This window comes from Sinocyclocheilus anshuiensis, unplaced genomic scaffold (assembly GCF_001515605.1).
Source record: "Sinocyclocheilus anshuiensis isolate Anshui unplaced genomic scaffold, SAMN03320099.WGS_v1.1 scaffold813, whole genome shotgun sequence".
NCBI lineage: Eukaryota > Metazoa > Chordata > Actinopteri > Cypriniformes > Cyprinidae > Sinocyclocheilus > Sinocyclocheilus anshuiensis.
The window spans coordinates 1-17,450 of NW_015540942.1; the positions used below are offsets into that span (position 1 = coordinate 1).

Sequence of the window (17,450 nt, forward strand, 5' to 3'; positions counted from 1 at the left end):
GTTGGTCCTGCCATTACCGTAATTATAGTAATACACGCGCACCATATATTCACTCGCGGCTGGCATGACCGTGTTTTTCTGAAGTGCGGCTGGCTTGACCGCAGTCATTTTAGGGTGAGAATGTTAGCTAACCTTGAATACTTGACTCTGCGCTCTGCTGAACTTCTTCTCAACAAGATTCTGGCTGCTTCAGTGGGGTGGCCACCTCTTTCCGGGGTGAATAACCTTGAACGCCCTCTTGTGGTTATATAGCATAAAAGAAAAGGCGTGAGGGGGCAATAGTATCCAGATATATCTCTGAGGGGGAGCTGCTCTCCTGCACGGACGAGGAAGGATGAGGTATCGGTTTCATCAAATTTATTCAACATCTGGGTTGAAAATAATACGGACTTTTCTAGACAAGCCTTACACAAACTATATTTCCTACATTTTACATTCCTACACTTTCAGGCAGGCCTAAGCCTATATTAAATGCCGCAGTAATCGTAAATGCAACTCTTGACTACAGGAGTCCTGTAGGACTGTGCCGTGTCCTGTAGGCTTTTTGTTTGTTTCTGTTTATTTTTCCTCTAGGGTTCCAGCTTGATTCCCGCACAAAACTAGGATTATTGCATGTCGTTTTTTTATTTTTTTGTAATGAATATAACTATATCTGACGTCCTCAAGTGGTTGACAGAGGAAACGCAACCACTATGTTATTGGTATTGTCATGATACACGGAGCAGACTACTCGGTGAACTCAGTCTTAACTTTATTAACACGTACGCTCATAGAACATTCTAGCTATATCTCAATCAGCAGGCTGCACATACTGGCCCCGCCTCCGCTGCCTAGCAACCCTGGACCCCGACCCAGAACAGCCTATCACAATAAACTATTCACATTTCACCACAGGTATTAAACGGAGAAATGTTTTCAATCCAGAGAACGTTTGATTGGACAAAAATATTTTTAGTCATTACCACTTTTAGTTCGTTTTTATCAAAAGAGAAAGACCAAATCCGTGTATCTACTAAAATCAATGTAGGTTAAGGTAGTTTCTGTAGTTCAAAGGACACCATTACACTGTGACCCTCTCTGGCATCCAAGGCATCTATTTCAGTAGTGCTAGTTTGCATTGTATTCTACTCTTTCCTGAGGCCACTCAACAGTCAAATAAGAACATCAGTATACACAACATTCAACCTTTACATTTTAATACAAATGATTTCAGTAAATAATTTGGATTATGAAATACTAACAGTAATATAAATATACAACAATTTACAACACTTCCAAACTCATTAAATCGAAATACCACTTTTTATGTACATTACTAATCAAAAATGTAAGGGAAGAGATTAATTAGACATTGGGAAATATGAGATACATGGCAATTCCATCTAATACAGAAAGGAAAACCACATAAACGATTCTATCTGAAGAAGCGTCACAGAAGTTGCGAAAAAGATGTGATTCTTTTGAGTGTAGCTAACTGTTTTCCCGGTTTCAAATTTTTAAAGTGGTAAGATAGTGTAATTACGATAAAAAAACAAAACAAAAAAAAAACCTAATCCAACTCATGCCATATTCTTCCTTAAAATAGAAATAAAAGTTTAGGTACAGTACAGTAAGGCACTTACAATGAAAGTTAATTGGCCTTGGCAGTAGAAAGAGTTTTAAAGGCCACAAACATTTCAAACGTCCTTTTAAATTTGTAAGAATAATCAAATTTGCTTCTATCAGGTAGGATTCAAAAGAGGACATGGCATCAGATGGGTGTAGCACCACTGAAAAAAAGAGCACCTAACCAATTACAAGTACATATAGGACAATTAAATATTAAACCTAAACACTTCCAAAAATGTAATAGTTGGTACTGGTGAATTACATGCACAATGAAGAACTTTTATTTAAAAAGACAACTAGAAAGAGTCATCTATGGTTCCTAACTAATCTTTATTACCAAGGCATGAAAATAACATGATAGACCATTTATATTTCCTGAAAAAAATTTATTATCCTCAAAACATATGCAATTCCATTTCAGCATATAATTTAAATTACTCTTATGAAGGTGAATTAGAATAAAACGAAAGAGTAGAGGAAATATTCACAGTGCAAAAACATACACTGTAAATCAGCTTGCCCCAATGGCTGGATGCCACTCTCCCGTTACCTCTGTAACAATATTATCATACTGTCATAATGATATGTTTCTCTCCAACTTAAACATACAAGAGATGAGGTACAAAAGGGCTTTTGCAACTCTTTGCAAATTTTGCACATCTGCGATCACGTTCACATTTCTAAAGTGCTTCCTCTACAATTGCCTTAATGCAAAACCATGATGTAATGACAATCTGCAACAATTTTAAATGAGAACCAAAACATTCATGAAAATTCAGAACAACATAAAATAACCTTTATCATTAAAGTAGCTACTCTCTTACATTGGTGGGAGAGGTTAGCGTGGTCAAAAAAGCATGTCTTTAACCATTGAGAAAATCGCAAACAATGAAATCTGAACTGTACTTAAACTTCTCTGCAGAACAATATTTTTATTTTTCAATGCTGCTTAAAGATGAGTAAATCAAACAAATGGTTAAACCTAAAATGAATTAAACAGATACTTTTGCCTTATGTTCGTCTCTCTCACTCTCATCTTTTTCTTTGTCATCTTTGTCTTTGTCCTTGCTCTTTTTAGACTTCTTTTTCTTATGTTTGTGTTTCTGTCCTTTGAGCTCTGATTCAGACTCATTGCTCGTATGTTTCTTATGCTTTTTGTGTTTTTTGTGCTTCTTGTGTTTCTTCTTTTCCTTCTTCTCCTTTTTGTCCTTTTTCTTCTTTTTGCTGTCCTGACTGCCGGGAGAGCTGGGGCTGCTGCTGTGTCCGTGGCTGCCAGATGGGCTCGGACTCTGGCTGCCACTGCTGTCCCTCTCTCGTCCTCTCTGCTCCATTTTGCTCTCAATGTCTGAGGTCTCGCTGTCGCTTTCGCTGTAGTCAGGGACAAACGCAGCCTCGTCTGTTTCCCGTGCTAAATCTGAGGACAGTCTTGTGGAGCGTGCAGATGGAATTTTGATGTGGTCGCCATGTGCGCCACCTTTCTCTGCATCAGTCCTAGGCTCTGGAGTCAAAGCTCTATGAGGAGTCCTGTGTTCCCGGTCTTTTGCGTTACGTACATCAGAATGCCTAGAACCCTGGCTCTCCTTACTGCATGGCCAGTCTCCTTTGTGGTCCTCTGGCCCTGTTCGTTTTGGCTCTGGGGCATTCTGCGATGATGCTCTCTTATTCCTACTTGGACTTTGGGACTCCTGAGGTGCTTCAAGAGTTTTTCTTCCAGAGTCTGTGTGCAAGTCTTTTACCCTTGTGGGTGGGGAGGGTGATACTCTCCTCCTGATTGGATTTCTCTCATCTTTTGATCTTGTGCCTGAGTGGTCTCTTGCATCATCTCTATGCTCTGCCTTCCTACTGGTGACACCTGTATTTGTCTCCCTTCCTGCTGGTTTTCTAGAGGTTGGTTCAGACCTGTCAGCTTGCCTATCTCTGGAGGACTGGGAAGAAGAGCTTCGTTCACTGCCATGGTCACTAAACAACCCAGCATTTTTTAGAGTGTAATGAGAAGGGCAGATATGATTAAAATGTGCATTTTAGGATGAGAATGTTACCAAACCTTGAATACTTGACTCTGTGCTCTGAACTTTTTCTCAACAAGATGCTGCTTCAGTGGGGTGGCCACCTTTTTCCGGGGTGAATAACCTTGTATGCCCTCTTGTGGTTAGGCCTATAGCATAAAAACGTAGTGAGCCGCTCTTCTGCGCCGAGGAGGAACGATGAGGTATCGGTTTCATTCTTAAATGTATTCATTATATGGGTTGAAAATTATTAATCCGGCGGGAACGGACTTTTATAGACAAGCCTTACACAAACTACATTTTACATTCCTACATTTTCAGGCAGGCCTAGGCCTATATTGAATCCTGCAATAATCCTAAATACAACCCTAGACTACAGGAATCCTGCCCTGTCCTGTGGGCTTTGTTTGTTTTTTTTGTTTTTTTTTTCCTGCAGGGTTCCAGCATGATCTCCACAGAGAACTACAAGCCGTCAGGATTACTGCAGTTTTTTGTTTTTTTTTAATTAGTTATAAAATGTCTGCCGTCCTCAAGTGGCTGACAGAGGAAACACAACCACTGTGTTCTCAGTTCAAAGGGTATTTTGCATAAATATCAGGTTGAGGAATGTCTGTTTAATGTTAGGAATCTATACAATTTAGTAATAACTTTTGTCTGCTCGCAATGGTTAAACAATAGTTTAATATTTTTATTATTTTATTGTATTTTTATTTCACATTTTATATTTTTAATTGTTTTACTGTTTCTATTTCAAATGTTGGAAGTGGTCTTTGCTTAGTAGGCTATAACTGTGTCACAGTCAGTTGTTGGTATTAGAGGGAGAAAGGTTATCATCGCAGAGAACTTTTGACTGGACAAAAATCTTTGTAGTCATCAGGCTTTTTGGTCCGTTTTTATCAAGAGAAAGACTAAAATTTAAGTGCATGCATGTACTAAAATCCATGTAGGTTAAGGTAGTTTCTGTAATTTAAAGGACACCATTACACTGTTCCCCTCTCTGGCATCCAAAGCATATATTTCAGTAGTGCTAGTTTGAATTGTATTCTACTCCTTCCTGAGGCCACTCTTTGACGCAACATTCAAATTAAAACATCAGTATACACAACATTCAACATTTACATTGTAATACAAATTATTGTTATTGCTAAATAATTTGGACTATGAAATACTAATAGTAATAAAAAAATATATATTTACAATTTACAAATACCACTTTATGTACATTAATGAAAAATGTAAGAGAAAAGATTAGACATTGGGAAATATGAGATTTATGGCAATTCCCTCCAATACAGAAAGGAAAACCACAAAAAGGATTCCATCTGAGGAAACCTCACCGGAGTCATGAAAAAGATGGTTCTTTTGAGTGTAATTCTGAACTGTTTTCCATTTAAAATTTTGAAAGTGATAAGTTAAACAAACGCATAATTATTATCACAAAAAACTGTTCAAACTCATGCCAGATTCTTCTTTAAAATATATATAAAATAAAAGCCCATGTGCCCATGGACAGTAAGGCACTTACAATGGAACTGGCCTAGGCAATAAAACGTATTTCAAATGTATAGCCACAAACATTTAAATCAAACATTCATTTTAAACATGTAAGAATAATCAAATTTGCTTCAATAGGTTTTTAAATGGATATGGGCATCAGATGGGTGTGGCACCACTGAGAAAAAGAGCATCTCAGCCAATTACAAGTAAATATCGGACAATTAAATATTAAGCTTAAACGTTTCCAAAAATGTAATAGTTGGTACTGGTGAATTACATGCACAATGAAGAACTTTTATTTAAAAAGACAACTAGAAAGAGTCATCTATGGTTCCTAACTAATCTTTATTACCAAGGCATGAAAATAACATGATAGACCATTTATATTTCCTGAAAAAAATTTATTATCCTCAAAACATATGCAATTCCATTTCAGCATATAATTTAAATTACTCTTATGAAGGTGAATTAGAATAAAACGAAAGAGTAGAGGAAATATTCACAGTGCAAAAACATACACTGTAAATCAGCTTGCCCCAATGGCTGGATGCCACTCTCCCGTTACCTCTGTAACAATATTATCATACTGTCATAATGATATGTTTCTCTCCAACTTAAACATACAAGAGATGAGGTACAAAAGGGCTTTTGCAACTCTTTGCAAATTTTGCACATCTGCGATCACGTTCACATTTCTAAAGTGCTTCCTCTACAATTGCCTTAATGCAAAACCATGATGTAATGACAATCTGCAACAATTTTAAATGAGAACCAAAACATTCATGAAAATTCAGAACAAAATAAAATAACCTTTATCATTAAAGTAGCTACTCTCTTACATTGGTGGGAGAGGTTAGCGTGGTCAAAAAAGCATGTCTTTAACCATTGAGAAAATCGCAAACAATGAAATCTGAACTGTACTTAAACTTCTCTGCAGAACAATATTTTTATTTTTCAATGCTGCTTAAAGATGAGTAAATCAAACAAATGGTTAAACCTAAAATGAATTAAACAGATACTTTTGCCTTATGTTCGTCTCTCTCACTCTCATCTTTTTCTTTGTCATCTTTGTCTTTGTCCTTGCTCTTTTTAGACTTCTTTTTCTTATGTTTGTGTTTCTGTCCTTTGAGCTCTGATTCAGACTCATTGCTCGTATGTTTCTTATGCTTTTTGTGTTTTTTGTGCTTCTTGTGTTTCTTCTTTTCCTTCTTCTCCTTTTTGTCCTTTTTCTTCTTTTTGCTGTCCTGACTGCCGGGAGAGCTGGGGCTGCTGCTGTGTCCGTGGCTGCCAGATGGGCTCGGACTCTGGCTGCCACTGCTGTCCCTCTCTCGTCCTCTCTGCTCCATTTTGCTCTCAATGTCTGAGGTCTCGCTGTCGCTTTCGCTGTAGTCAGGGACAAACGCAGCCTCGTCTGTTTCCCGTGCTAAATCTGAGGACAGTCTCGTGGAGCGTGCAGATGGGATTTTGATGTGGTCGCCATGTGCGCCACCTTTCTCTGCATCAGTCCTAGGCTCTGGAGTCAAAGCTCTATGAGGAGTCCTGTGTTCCCGGTCTTTTGCGTTACGTACATCAGAATGCCTAGAACCCTGGCTCTCCTTACTGCATGGCCAGTCTCCTTTGTGGTCCTCTGGCCCTGTTCGTTTTGGCTCTGGGGCATTCTGCGATGATACTCTCTTATTCCTACTTGGACTTTGTGACTCCTGAGGTGCTTCACGAGTTTTTCTTCCAGAGTCTGTGTGTAAGTCCTTTACCCTTGGGGGCGGGGAGGGCGATACTCTCCTCCTGATTGGATTTCTCTCATCTTTTGATCTAGTGCCTAAGTGGTCTCTTGCATCATCTCTATTTTCTGTTTTTCTACTGGGGACGCCTGGAGTCGTCTCCTTTCCTGCTGGTTTTCTAGAGGTAGGTTCAGGCCTGTCAGCTTGCCTATCTCTGGAGGACTGGGAAGAAGAGCTTCGTTCACTGCCATGGTCACTGCCCTTCTCCTGTGCACGCTCTCTTTCCTGATTAGGTACACTAGGTTTCCTTTTATCAGTTGCCTCACGATCTGCAGTGCTGCTGCGGTCTTTTTCTTTCCCTCTGTCTCGTTCTTGCTCTCTGTCTTTCTCCTTGTCAGTATCTTTCTCTTTATCGCCAGATGTGGAGTCCTTGGCAGGTTTGACGTCTGCCTCTTTGGAGACTGGCGGAGCTTTGTCGGCATGTGGAGACTCCTTGCCAGCTGATTTCACTGCAGTGTTCTCCCCTGAAGGAGCAGAGCTGGATGTGTTGATGCTGCCTGTTCTGGTGGCAACCTTAGATTCATCATCCTCAGATTCATAGTCTTCCTTTTCCCACTTGGATCGGGGCACCTGGATCATGACAATTTCATCCTCAGCAGGGGAGGAGCTGTCATTGGTATATTCCTCCAGGGTCTTCACCACAGTCTTCTTTAGGTCAAGCTTGTCTTCATGCTTTTTGATGGGGCTTCCACCTGTAGAACTGGTGCTACCAAACACAACAAATATGAACAAGTTGATAGTACAGATTAAAAGGAAAAAAACAAGTTGCCAAGCACTTTAATATTTAAATCGTCTCACCTGGTGTAATCAACCAATATGGACACTGACCCATCGGGAGCATGAACCTTCCTCCTCAATTTTCCTCTAGACTTGTCCAGTCTGCCCTTTCCTGTGGCATGAGCAGAGTCCTCAGCTGAAAGTGGCCGATCAATGCTAGAAATTCTCTTGCCAATTTCCCTGTTGATTTTAATCTTTCTTACAGGCTCTGGCTTAATGTCCATCAGAGACGGAATAGCTACTTTCTCCTTTTCAACAGGCCTTTCGCTCTCCAGTCTGGGTTTAGGTTTTGGAGAGCTTTTAGCCACGCCAACTTCTATTTTTGCTACTTTTACTGGAGGAACATCTAGGTCTTTCACAGGTGGCTTGTCATCTTTCCGTTTCTTCTTATCTTGTTTAGTATCAACTGTCTTAGCAGGCATCTTCTCCTCAGTTTTCACAGGCTTCTCTGGCTCTTTTTTGGGGACCTTCCCATCTTTGACAGGAATTTTATCTGGCTTTACAGGATCTTTCACCAATTCTTTCTTGCTTTTGAGCTCATCTTTGATGGGCTTTACCTCCTGATGGTGTTTGATGGGCCTAGACTGCATCAACTTGCGTGGGAGCATGAGTTTGGACTCTGAGGATTGAGGTTTGCTTGGTTCAGATTTGTGGGATGGTTCGTCTTTGACTCTCTTAATGGCTGGTTCAGTGGGAGCCACTTTCTCTCGCGGTGCATCAGATTCTTTCTCTCTAGCAGGTTTTGACATCTTCCCTGATGCTTCCTTCTTCTGCCCACTGTTTTCAGACTTTCGTTTAACTTTGTCAGTTTTGCTTTTTGACCTCTCTTTCTTCTCCTTTACAGGAGTAGTCTTGTAGGGCACTGTAGAGCTATCCATGGGCTCATCCCTGACAGGTGTGGCATCATCACGACTTGAATTCATCAGCATGGAATCCTCTTTACGATCATCTTTCCTGGATTCATCCATAGAGTCAGAGTGACTGAAGAGGTCACTATCTTCTCTCTTCTTTTTGCGATGTTTTTTATGCTTCATAGACTTGGGGTCTGCAGCAGTGCTGCCACCGGGTTCTCGGTCCTTAAGAGGTTTCAAAAACTCTTTGTTAAGTCCTCTTCCTGCTCCAGTGGTGTTGACATGAAGGTGGCCATACTTCTCAGCACACTTCTCTTGGTATGTCATGGAACCTCTGCTTCTTGGTGGGACGCCGTGGCTCTGAGGTGGTGGTGGATAATCCTCCCGACGACCCCTGCTGTAGGGGGAGTTTTCTCTTGGTCGGGGAGGAGCAAAACGCTCAGGAGTATAGGGTTCCCTGCTGCCTGGAGCACGTCCTCGCATTTGACTACTTGGTGGGTTGTTGTAGCTCTTGAAGTATTTATCGTACCACTCCCTGTACTCTCTTTCCCACTCTCGATATCGCTCTCTCTCATAGGGGTCACTTTGGTCTATGTTGCGGCCATAATATTCCTTAGGATCATAAGGAGGGAGCTCTCTGTACCTCCCTGCATATTTGCGCTCACCCTCAATTTGAGAAGGGGGTGGGAGTTTCTTGCTGGGACTGTGATTCCTATATAGTGGGGATCTAGAGCGGGAACGATAGATCCCACTTCCCATTCCACTCATCTCCCGACCTCTATATGATGGTGATCTACTGCGGGAGCGATGGTATGTTGGAGTGCGTGACCTAGATCGATAGCTACGGCTTCGACCTCGGCCCCTGCGGGAGTATGGTGAGCGAGAGTAGGTGCGTGATCGCGAACGAGAGCGTGAGCGGGATCTTGACCGAGATCGGGAAACTGACCGAGAGTAGGAGCGTGGTGATCTGGACCGAGAGCGGGATTTGGAATACGAATATGATGAGCCACTGTAGGAGGAATCCCTGTAAGGAGATTTTGACCTGCAGAAGAAAGGTAAGTGAGAATTTAGTTGATTCCAAAAGTTTTCCAACAAAAATGACATCTTGGTGGTGGACACCTGTCAATTTTCCTAACCTAGAGTAGGATCGCCTTCTCTCCTTCTGGATCTTTCTGTACTCCAAAAGCTCTTTGGCAAAGTCATTAGTAAATTCCTCAAGTTTGGACTTCTTGTCCCTGGTAACGAATCGACATTGGGAACTATTTATCAAAGACAGGAAGAAAATAAAACTTTGCAGTTAAAATTTAGTAATCCATTAATACATACATGATGATACATTATACATTATGAGTGGGGGGAAGAACAATCATACAAATACAATGATTCAAAAGTAACTGTCAAAAACAAATTATGACGCTACAATCAAAATCACTATGATAACGAGGAATGAGCAAACTAACCATTTTAACAATTAAATAAATCTTTCTTAAAGTTTTACTCCACCCCAAAATGAAAATGACAGACGAAACACGCCTCCGACCACGCACAACGCATGCGCCGTGACCTGCTAACGTAGAGGCCAGCGTACAGACAGAGAACCCGGAAGGCACTGCTCGTGAACTCATGAACGTGCTTGCAGGAAGTGTCACGGAGGAGAAGAAAAAGTTGAATAAAGTCTATATTTTGTTTTCTTTGCGCACAAAAAGTGTTCTCGTCGCTTCATAAAATTCAGATTGAATCACTGATGGCAGATGGACTATTTTGACGATGTCTTCCATACTTTTCTGGGCCTTGACAGTGTTAATTACAAGCCTCCCGGTTTTCATCCAAAATATGTTAAAAGGGTGGGGGGGCGTACAATGCTGTTTCATGCATTCAGAGTTGTTTACACTGTTAAAGCGTTGGATTCTCATGCTAAGCATGGACAAAGTTTACGTACAATTTGGACGTATGACGGAGTATTTCTGTGCCAAAAATCTTACTTACCGGGTTTGTACAAGTTTCGGAGAGTTTTTTTCGATCGTGGCTCTTCATGACATAGACGAGGGTGGAACTCCTTATATGGGCATTTCTCCCGGAAAAACGCGCCCGCATCGACCAGAGCGAGAGCAAGATCGCGCCCATCAACGTGCTTCATTCAGCAGCGCTGCACGGGACTGTTTTTGGTAGTAAGGTAAAGATAACTTTGTTCAGCTTCCTAAAGAACCCAGCGTTATGTAAACAGTGGATGCAGTTTGTTTTTCCGGAGCAGCAACAGAGTTTCACAAGGGTGTTTGTTGACGAACATTTTATAAACAAGGCCCAGTTCGACGCTGGATTTGCACATCTTTTGATACTGAAAGATGGAGCTGTCCCAGCTAGAAAAGATCCCGGTCATGATTCAGAACTGCAGACGGTAAGTGAAATGGCATCAAATGTCTGTTTTGTTGGCATTCGGCGCTCAAGTATTCGTCACTCTTTAGCTCCGCCCACGGCACGCCTCCAGGAGCTCGTATTTTTACGGAGAGAATCGTAAAGCTGTATATTTCTTTTATAAATATGATAAAACTAAAGACTTTTTGGAGATATGAAGGATGCAGTACTACTCTATAGGTACTCAAGATTAACATGAGATTGGGTGAATCTGTGTGTTATGCCCCCTTTAAATTGTGTTCCAAAGACGGACTAAGCTTTTACAGGTTTGGAACGACATGGGGGTAAGTGATTAATGACAAAACTGTTCATTTTGGGGTGGAGTAACCCTTTAATTATATGTTTGAACTACTTACTCTTCCTTCAGTCTACGCTGCTGACGGTAAAACTCCTCCTTGGATAGAAAAGGTGCTGCTGGCATAGTAGAGATGGGGTTGGCTATAGGTGGCTGTGCACCAGGAGGCACCCATGGAGCGGTCACATTTGGTGGGACAGGTGGAAATACAGGTGGCGGAATGTTGTAGGGAGGGGGAGGCTGTTGTCCTGGAGGATACTGTATGGGATACTGCTGTGGAACACCACCAGGTGGCTGAGGCATAGGATGTGGTGGAGGTGGAAAAAGAACAGGAGGCACATACACTGGAGGGACTACAGGAGGAAGGTTTTGTACTGGGGGAGGCTGTGTTCTTGGTGGTCGCTCACTAGGAGCTCTCCCTCTACTTGAGGACCTGATAGGGTAAATAAACAGGAGTGAAGAATCTGTCTCTTTTGGATGAAACTTCAATCTTTTAAGAATACACTTCAGGATACTTACGGATCCCATGCAGGACGGCTTCCAGACGGCCTTGGTCCACTAGCCCTTGGCTGCCCTAAAAAAACAAAAAACAAAACCTTAAATATTAAGAAGTCTACAGAAAAAAACACCTGAAATTGTGCTGATATTATCTTACCTGATCTATGCATGTGATGCTGAGGCATATTTGGCTTCCCAATTACTGGGACATGGTATCCCTAGACAACAAATAGGGAGGGGGAAAGAAAAGAAACCACTTAATTCTATTCATGGAAGTATCCATATTTTATCTTAACTACTCTTGCCCATGTGATATTGCTTTATTAATCTATGTAATTCTCTTAAATTAACAAATATAAAGAATACTATAAAAAGAGTAATACCTTCGGAATGGAAGTTGTTGGGGCAGCAGTGTCTGATGAAGGCACAACAGTAGATGCTGGGACCTCTGGTTCCCTGGGTGGGAACAATGATCTCATAAGACAAATTTGAATCCAGTACCTAATGTTTTACACAACCAGTGGATCCTCTTAAGTTCTAGAAATGCTGGAAAATTACTTACTTAGATGAAGGAGGGTCATCCTGCTTAGTAGAGTGCTGAGGAGAGTTCACCACAGGGCTATAGTTCGATGCTGCAGGTGCACTGCTGCTGTTTACAGTGGAGCTGCTAGAAGAAGGTGGGGTGCTGGAGGGCTGATGAGTGCTAACAGGAGATAAAGGGGCAGCAAGTGTGCTTTGGGGAGGGGTGCTATCAGCTGCTGAGCTTGGAACATTGGCCATCAGAGGGTCCTGCTGGCGTGAGGTTGCCAGCCTCATAGGTGGCCGCTGGGCAGGAGCTTGTGTTTGGGCTCCTTGTGCAGCTGCTTGATGAGCAGCTGCAGCTTTTCGAATCCTCTTGGTATATCCAGTTTCATTCCTAAAATTATTCACTGCCTGGGGTTGGAAAGAATAAGTTGTCTTAAAGGGATAGTTCACCCAAAAATGAAAATTAGCCCATTATTTGCTCACCCTCAAGCTATCCTAGGCGTATATGACTTCCTTTCAGATGAATCCAATCTGAGTTATATTAAAGGTGTGGTTGATTGCGATTTCTCTTTTTTAACGTTAGTTAGTGTGTAATGTTGCTGTTTGAGCATAAACAATATCTGCAAAGTTGCGACGCTGAAAGTTCAATGCAAATGGAGTCTTTTAAAATTCTGGCAGTTAAATGCCTACAAAAACGGCTGGTAGGAACTACAAGAAGTTACTTCCCGGGTTCGTGACGTAATAAACCCAGATAAACCCCGCCCTCGGGAAAAGAGAAAACTAGAGGTGCAGGTAAAAATCTATTCATATATGAATCGCGATTCTGTCTTCTAACGATTCTAATGGATTCACAAGTTTCAAAATCAATCCTCTGCTTCTCAATCGGGCTCAAATTGATAAGCAATATTAACGACACCGTTGTTTACAATACAACTGGAGCATATGCCGCCGAGGTGAGGGGCGGGAAGTTTAGAGGCAGTTTAGCCAATCGCAACACACTGGGCTAGCTAACCAATCAGAGCCCATCGCCTATTTCTGAGGGCCAAGCATTAACACATCTTAGACTACACCCCATAAACACCAATCAAGCCTAGAAAAAAAAACAGTGAACCACCCCTTTAAAAATGTACATTGATCTTCCAAGCTGTTTAATGGCAGGCAGTCGGTGTTGCAGTGTTGCAGTCCAGAAGAAGTTAAATAAAGTGCATCCATCTATAATAAAAAGTGCCTCACACGGCTCCGGGGGGGTGAACAAAGGCCTCCTTTAGTGAATCGATGCGTATTAGTAAGATAAAAATCCATATTCAAAACGTAATAATCACTTTAATCTTGCTTGCGCCAACAGTTGTACACTGAAGCAGCTCCGAGAGGATGATGTAAGATGCCGGCGTTGCACATGTGCCGGTGAGTCTCGTGAAAACCAACGTTTGTTTACAGGAGCAAAAGAAGCAAAGTTTCCTTACTTTAGCAATGTCAAAATGCCAATATGGCACCGGTACCTATGTAACCGGTATGTACTAGAACCGAATCAGAACGCAGATTTCGGTGCCACTTAAATGCCCGAGCGATCGATTGAAATATTTGTCCTGGTTCTCCGAAATGGACGTACGAATCATGGGCGTCGCTAGGCCATTTTTAGCGGGGCGATTAGCTCCATAAACTGTACGCAAATTCGTGATGGCCTCAGAGTCAGTCCCCTTTAAATTTCATATGAAAACGGCGGCAGACTTCGTCTCCTCCCCGTCTTTCAGCGCACTCTTCAATCCGCAGACCGCAGTGCGAGCGTACTCAAACAGAAACAGAGGACACAGGGAGTGTGTTTATCGATAGATTGTTATAATATCTGTATCTGTGCAGTTCTTTGTTACGCCGACGTCCAACGTCATCCGCCCGGAGCTGCTTCCGTGTACAACAGTGAGCACGAGCTAGATTAAATTGATTATTATGTTTTAAATATGTTTTTTTTTCTTACAAAAACGCATCAATTCGCTACAGGAGGCCTTTGTTCACCCCCCCCGGAGCCGTGTGAGGCACTTTATTATGGATAGATGTGCTTTATTTCACTTCTTTTGGACTGATGAACTGCAACACCTGCCGACTGCCATTAAACAGCTTGGAAGATCAAAGTCAATTTTTAACATAACTCCGACTGGATTCGTCCGAAAGAACAAAGTCATATACACCTAGGATGCCTTGAGGGTGAGTAATTCATGGGCTAATTTTCATTTTTGGGTGAACTAACCCTTTAATGTTCTACTATTTACTTAGAAGTGAAGACCCTGTTTATCAACAACAAAATAAAATTAAGATAGGGATTTCTCACTTGGCGCAAGAATTTGTTTGCGATCAATGCATCAGGAGATACATCAGATTGTTTGCAGGTTGGGCAAACATGTTCATCAGACTCCAGCAAACACGTTCGAATACCTGTGGCCAAAAGACTGTGTAAGCTTTAAAAGGTCAAAAACACGTAATTTTTATATTTGTTTGTACAGACACTTACACTCATCACAGTAGCTATTTCCACAGCAGGGGATAACCACAGCATCTGTCATAAGATCCTTGCAGATCAAACAGAGCAGCTCGTCAGGCACTGGATCTTCTTCCTCTGAGGATGAAGATTGAGTTTGGGGCAAGAATGGTGGCTTCTCTTTCTTCCCAATGGCATAGGCCTCACTAAACACAGAAAGTACGATATTATCAGCAGAATTGACATGTTTAGGCCACTACCCATTGTGATTTTGTAAAATTGCAAAAGCTGAAAAATATGATCCTGCAACACAATCATTTACAGCAAGGCCAAGTATACTCACGCATCAATAGTAGGAATGGCATATATTCCACTGTTGGTCAACATGACTCCCTTTCTGTTTGGATCATCAACCTCCACCATGAAACTCCGAGGAATTCCTGTGCTTTTCTTTATCCGTTGGGGAGCTTCAAAACTTCGATCCTGCTAACACACGGTTGATATTCAAGGTTAAATTTCTTCTGACTAAATGAGCATACTAATGGTAAAAATATTTACACAAGCAAACAGTTGTAGCAAGCATCACGAAGTTCAAAATAATTGTCATGTAAATGCAGCTGTGGTAATGAAAACCCAATTACCCCATTGGTTGGGCAGTTTCGGATATAATGTCCAGTTTTTCCACAACGAAAGCAAGTGTAGTTTGGGGGAGGCGGACCAACAAGCTTCTTTGCATAACTAATGAATAGATATTTTTGTTAGAATTGACGCCAAAAGTAACTTAAACAACAACAACAACAACAACAACAACTGTCAATGTCTTGAATGGCATACTTACTGGATTGGGTCATAGTCATGGTTGGACTGAGACATCATTGCTTTTATTTTGTCTTCCTCTGATGCATTTGTTTCAGCAAGATTGGCTGTCTGTTTAACAGGCAATAATGTTTTAACAAATAAAATCAATGTTGGAATGTTCAATTGAGCCCAAAAATTTTACTGAAACCTTGTCCTGTAAGAAGCAGCTTCTTGCCTCCATCAGTGCGAGATCTTTAAAAATACTACAACATTAAAGGGTTAGTTCACCCAAAAATGAAATTAGCCCATGATAATGTACATTAACTGACAATCACCACTGATAAGCTACCACTAAATATTGCAGAAACTTAATTTGCTCTAAAGTTGCTTTGCAACGATTTGTATCGTGAAAAGCGCTATACAAATAAACTTGAATTGAATTGAATTACTCACCCTCAAGGCATCCTAGGTGTATATGACTTTCTTGAGGGTGAGTAAATAATAGACTAATTTTAATTTTTGGGTGAACTATCCCTTTAACAGTACCACCTCAGCCCTTAAAGAAACAAAGGGGCAACAAACTTTATATTAACCTCAGCAAGAGAGCAGAAATATAAAATTCATAATCGAAAGACAACCCGACTCACATGCATGGCTTAATTCCAATTATACACACGCATTGTCCATGGTCCAAGAGATCTTTTGCCATTTGATACATTTTATTGCAACATGTCTTTTTTGGGGCACGTGTCAGATATACACAGATGATTTCATACTAACAAACGCAATGCATTCATGGCGTAAGACATGTACACAGAATCTAAATGTAATAGTCTCCTGCATTCAGGGTATCAACCTGAAAATTAAATTGGCAGATTATTGTAATTGGAAAATTACACTATTTTGTGAAGAATTTTGACATAAAAAAGAATAAATAAAACAATTAACTATTAGCAATATAAAGTATAGCCATACCAAAGTATGATACATAATGCTGTTGGTGTCTTTAAAGTCCAGCAAGAAGTAAAATATTCAACAACAAAAAAAAAAACCCACAAAAAAAAAGATTACAAAAGGATTCCAGAGTGCTTCATTTTTCAATGTTTAAAAAAGGGAAAAAAACACTTGAAATTAGTGTCATGTGGGCAAGAGGTTTAAACAGTACTCCACACTGATAAAAGGCAGTGAGCTCACTCTTTACAGGACGAGGCTTTCACACAAGTATCAACAATTATACAATTAACAAATGTATGAGCACATATCAGCAACAATTCTAAATATAAATCTTACATTTAAAATAAAATAAAAAAAATCGAATTGATATGCAACATATATAAAAAAAGCTAAATTATCAATATTACTATTGATAACCAAGATGCGAAACAAACAATTTCACAATAATTATTACAATGACTACTGCAAACATAAACATAAGCTGGATGGGACTAACCACAAGATTTTTGACATAAAATATTGCTCACTTGTGGCTACATTATGGCTTGCCAAATCCAAAACACTGAATTTAGAAACAGTAGAGTGGAGTGTATCAAGTAGTTGCAGAGTTTAAAATACCTTTGAAAGCAGGGCCAGTGAAATGGATGAAGAATCATCAATCTGTCATTGGAAAAAAACATTAAAACAAAGAGGGGTTTCACCACTATGACAAGGCACAACTCTATCATGCCCAACAGAGAGAAATTGGACAAATAAAAATCTTCAAAATGAACACTATACAAACACAAATCAATTAGTATATTTACAACTAGGTTAATTCCTATTGGACACATATGAAATTTTAAGTGTTTAAAAATGTAAACTCCAGACTGTAAATTAGATCTTTACATATTTTATCTTAAGGTCAATACCAATTAATGGATATTTCTTAGCTTTAACTGTTATAAACTGTGTGTGTGTGTGTGGGGGGGGGGGGGACAA

General features: G+C 40.6%; 1 protein-coding gene across 3 annotated transcripts in view; it reads right to left on the reverse strand.

Moving 5' to 3' along the window:
• Positions 1-2,404: 2,404 nt before the first annotated feature.
• LOC107689611 (E3 ubiquitin-protein ligase RBBP6-like) overlaps positions 2,405-17,450 on the reverse strand; it is a 20,260-nt gene continuing 5,214 nt past the window's right edge. The window contains exons 4-18 of one of the 3 annotated variants that reach the window (XM_016487661.1): positions 17,088-17,129; positions 15,556-15,644; positions 15,359-15,455; positions 15,061-15,203; positions 14,751-14,923; positions 14,571-14,674; positions 12,285-12,655; positions 12,106-12,178; positions 11,880-11,940; positions 11,744-11,798; positions 11,286-11,657; positions 9,654-9,776; positions 7,688-9,559; positions 7,038-7,595; positions 2,405-3,519 (exon numbers count right to left, since the gene is read on the reverse strand). In XM_016487661.1, coding sequence (XP_016343147.1) covers positions 2,601-3,519; positions 7,038-7,595; positions 7,688-9,559; positions 9,654-9,776; positions 11,286-11,657; positions 11,744-11,798; positions 11,880-11,940; positions 12,106-12,178; positions 12,285-12,655; positions 14,571-14,674; positions 14,751-14,923; positions 15,061-15,203; positions 15,359-15,455; positions 15,556-15,644; positions 17,088-17,129 — 5,052 coding nt within the window. In that variant the 3' untranslated portion in view covers positions 2,405-2,600. Of the gene's footprint in view, positions 3,520-5,503; positions 7,596-7,687; positions 9,560-9,653; positions 9,777-11,285; positions 11,658-11,743; positions 11,799-11,879; positions 11,941-12,105; positions 12,179-12,284; positions 12,656-14,570; positions 14,675-14,750; positions 14,924-15,060; positions 15,204-15,358; positions 15,456-15,555; positions 15,645-17,087; positions 17,130-17,450 lie in introns of those variants that run through there. The other 2 variants (XM_016487660.1, XM_016487659.1) reach the window with 2 other exon arrangements.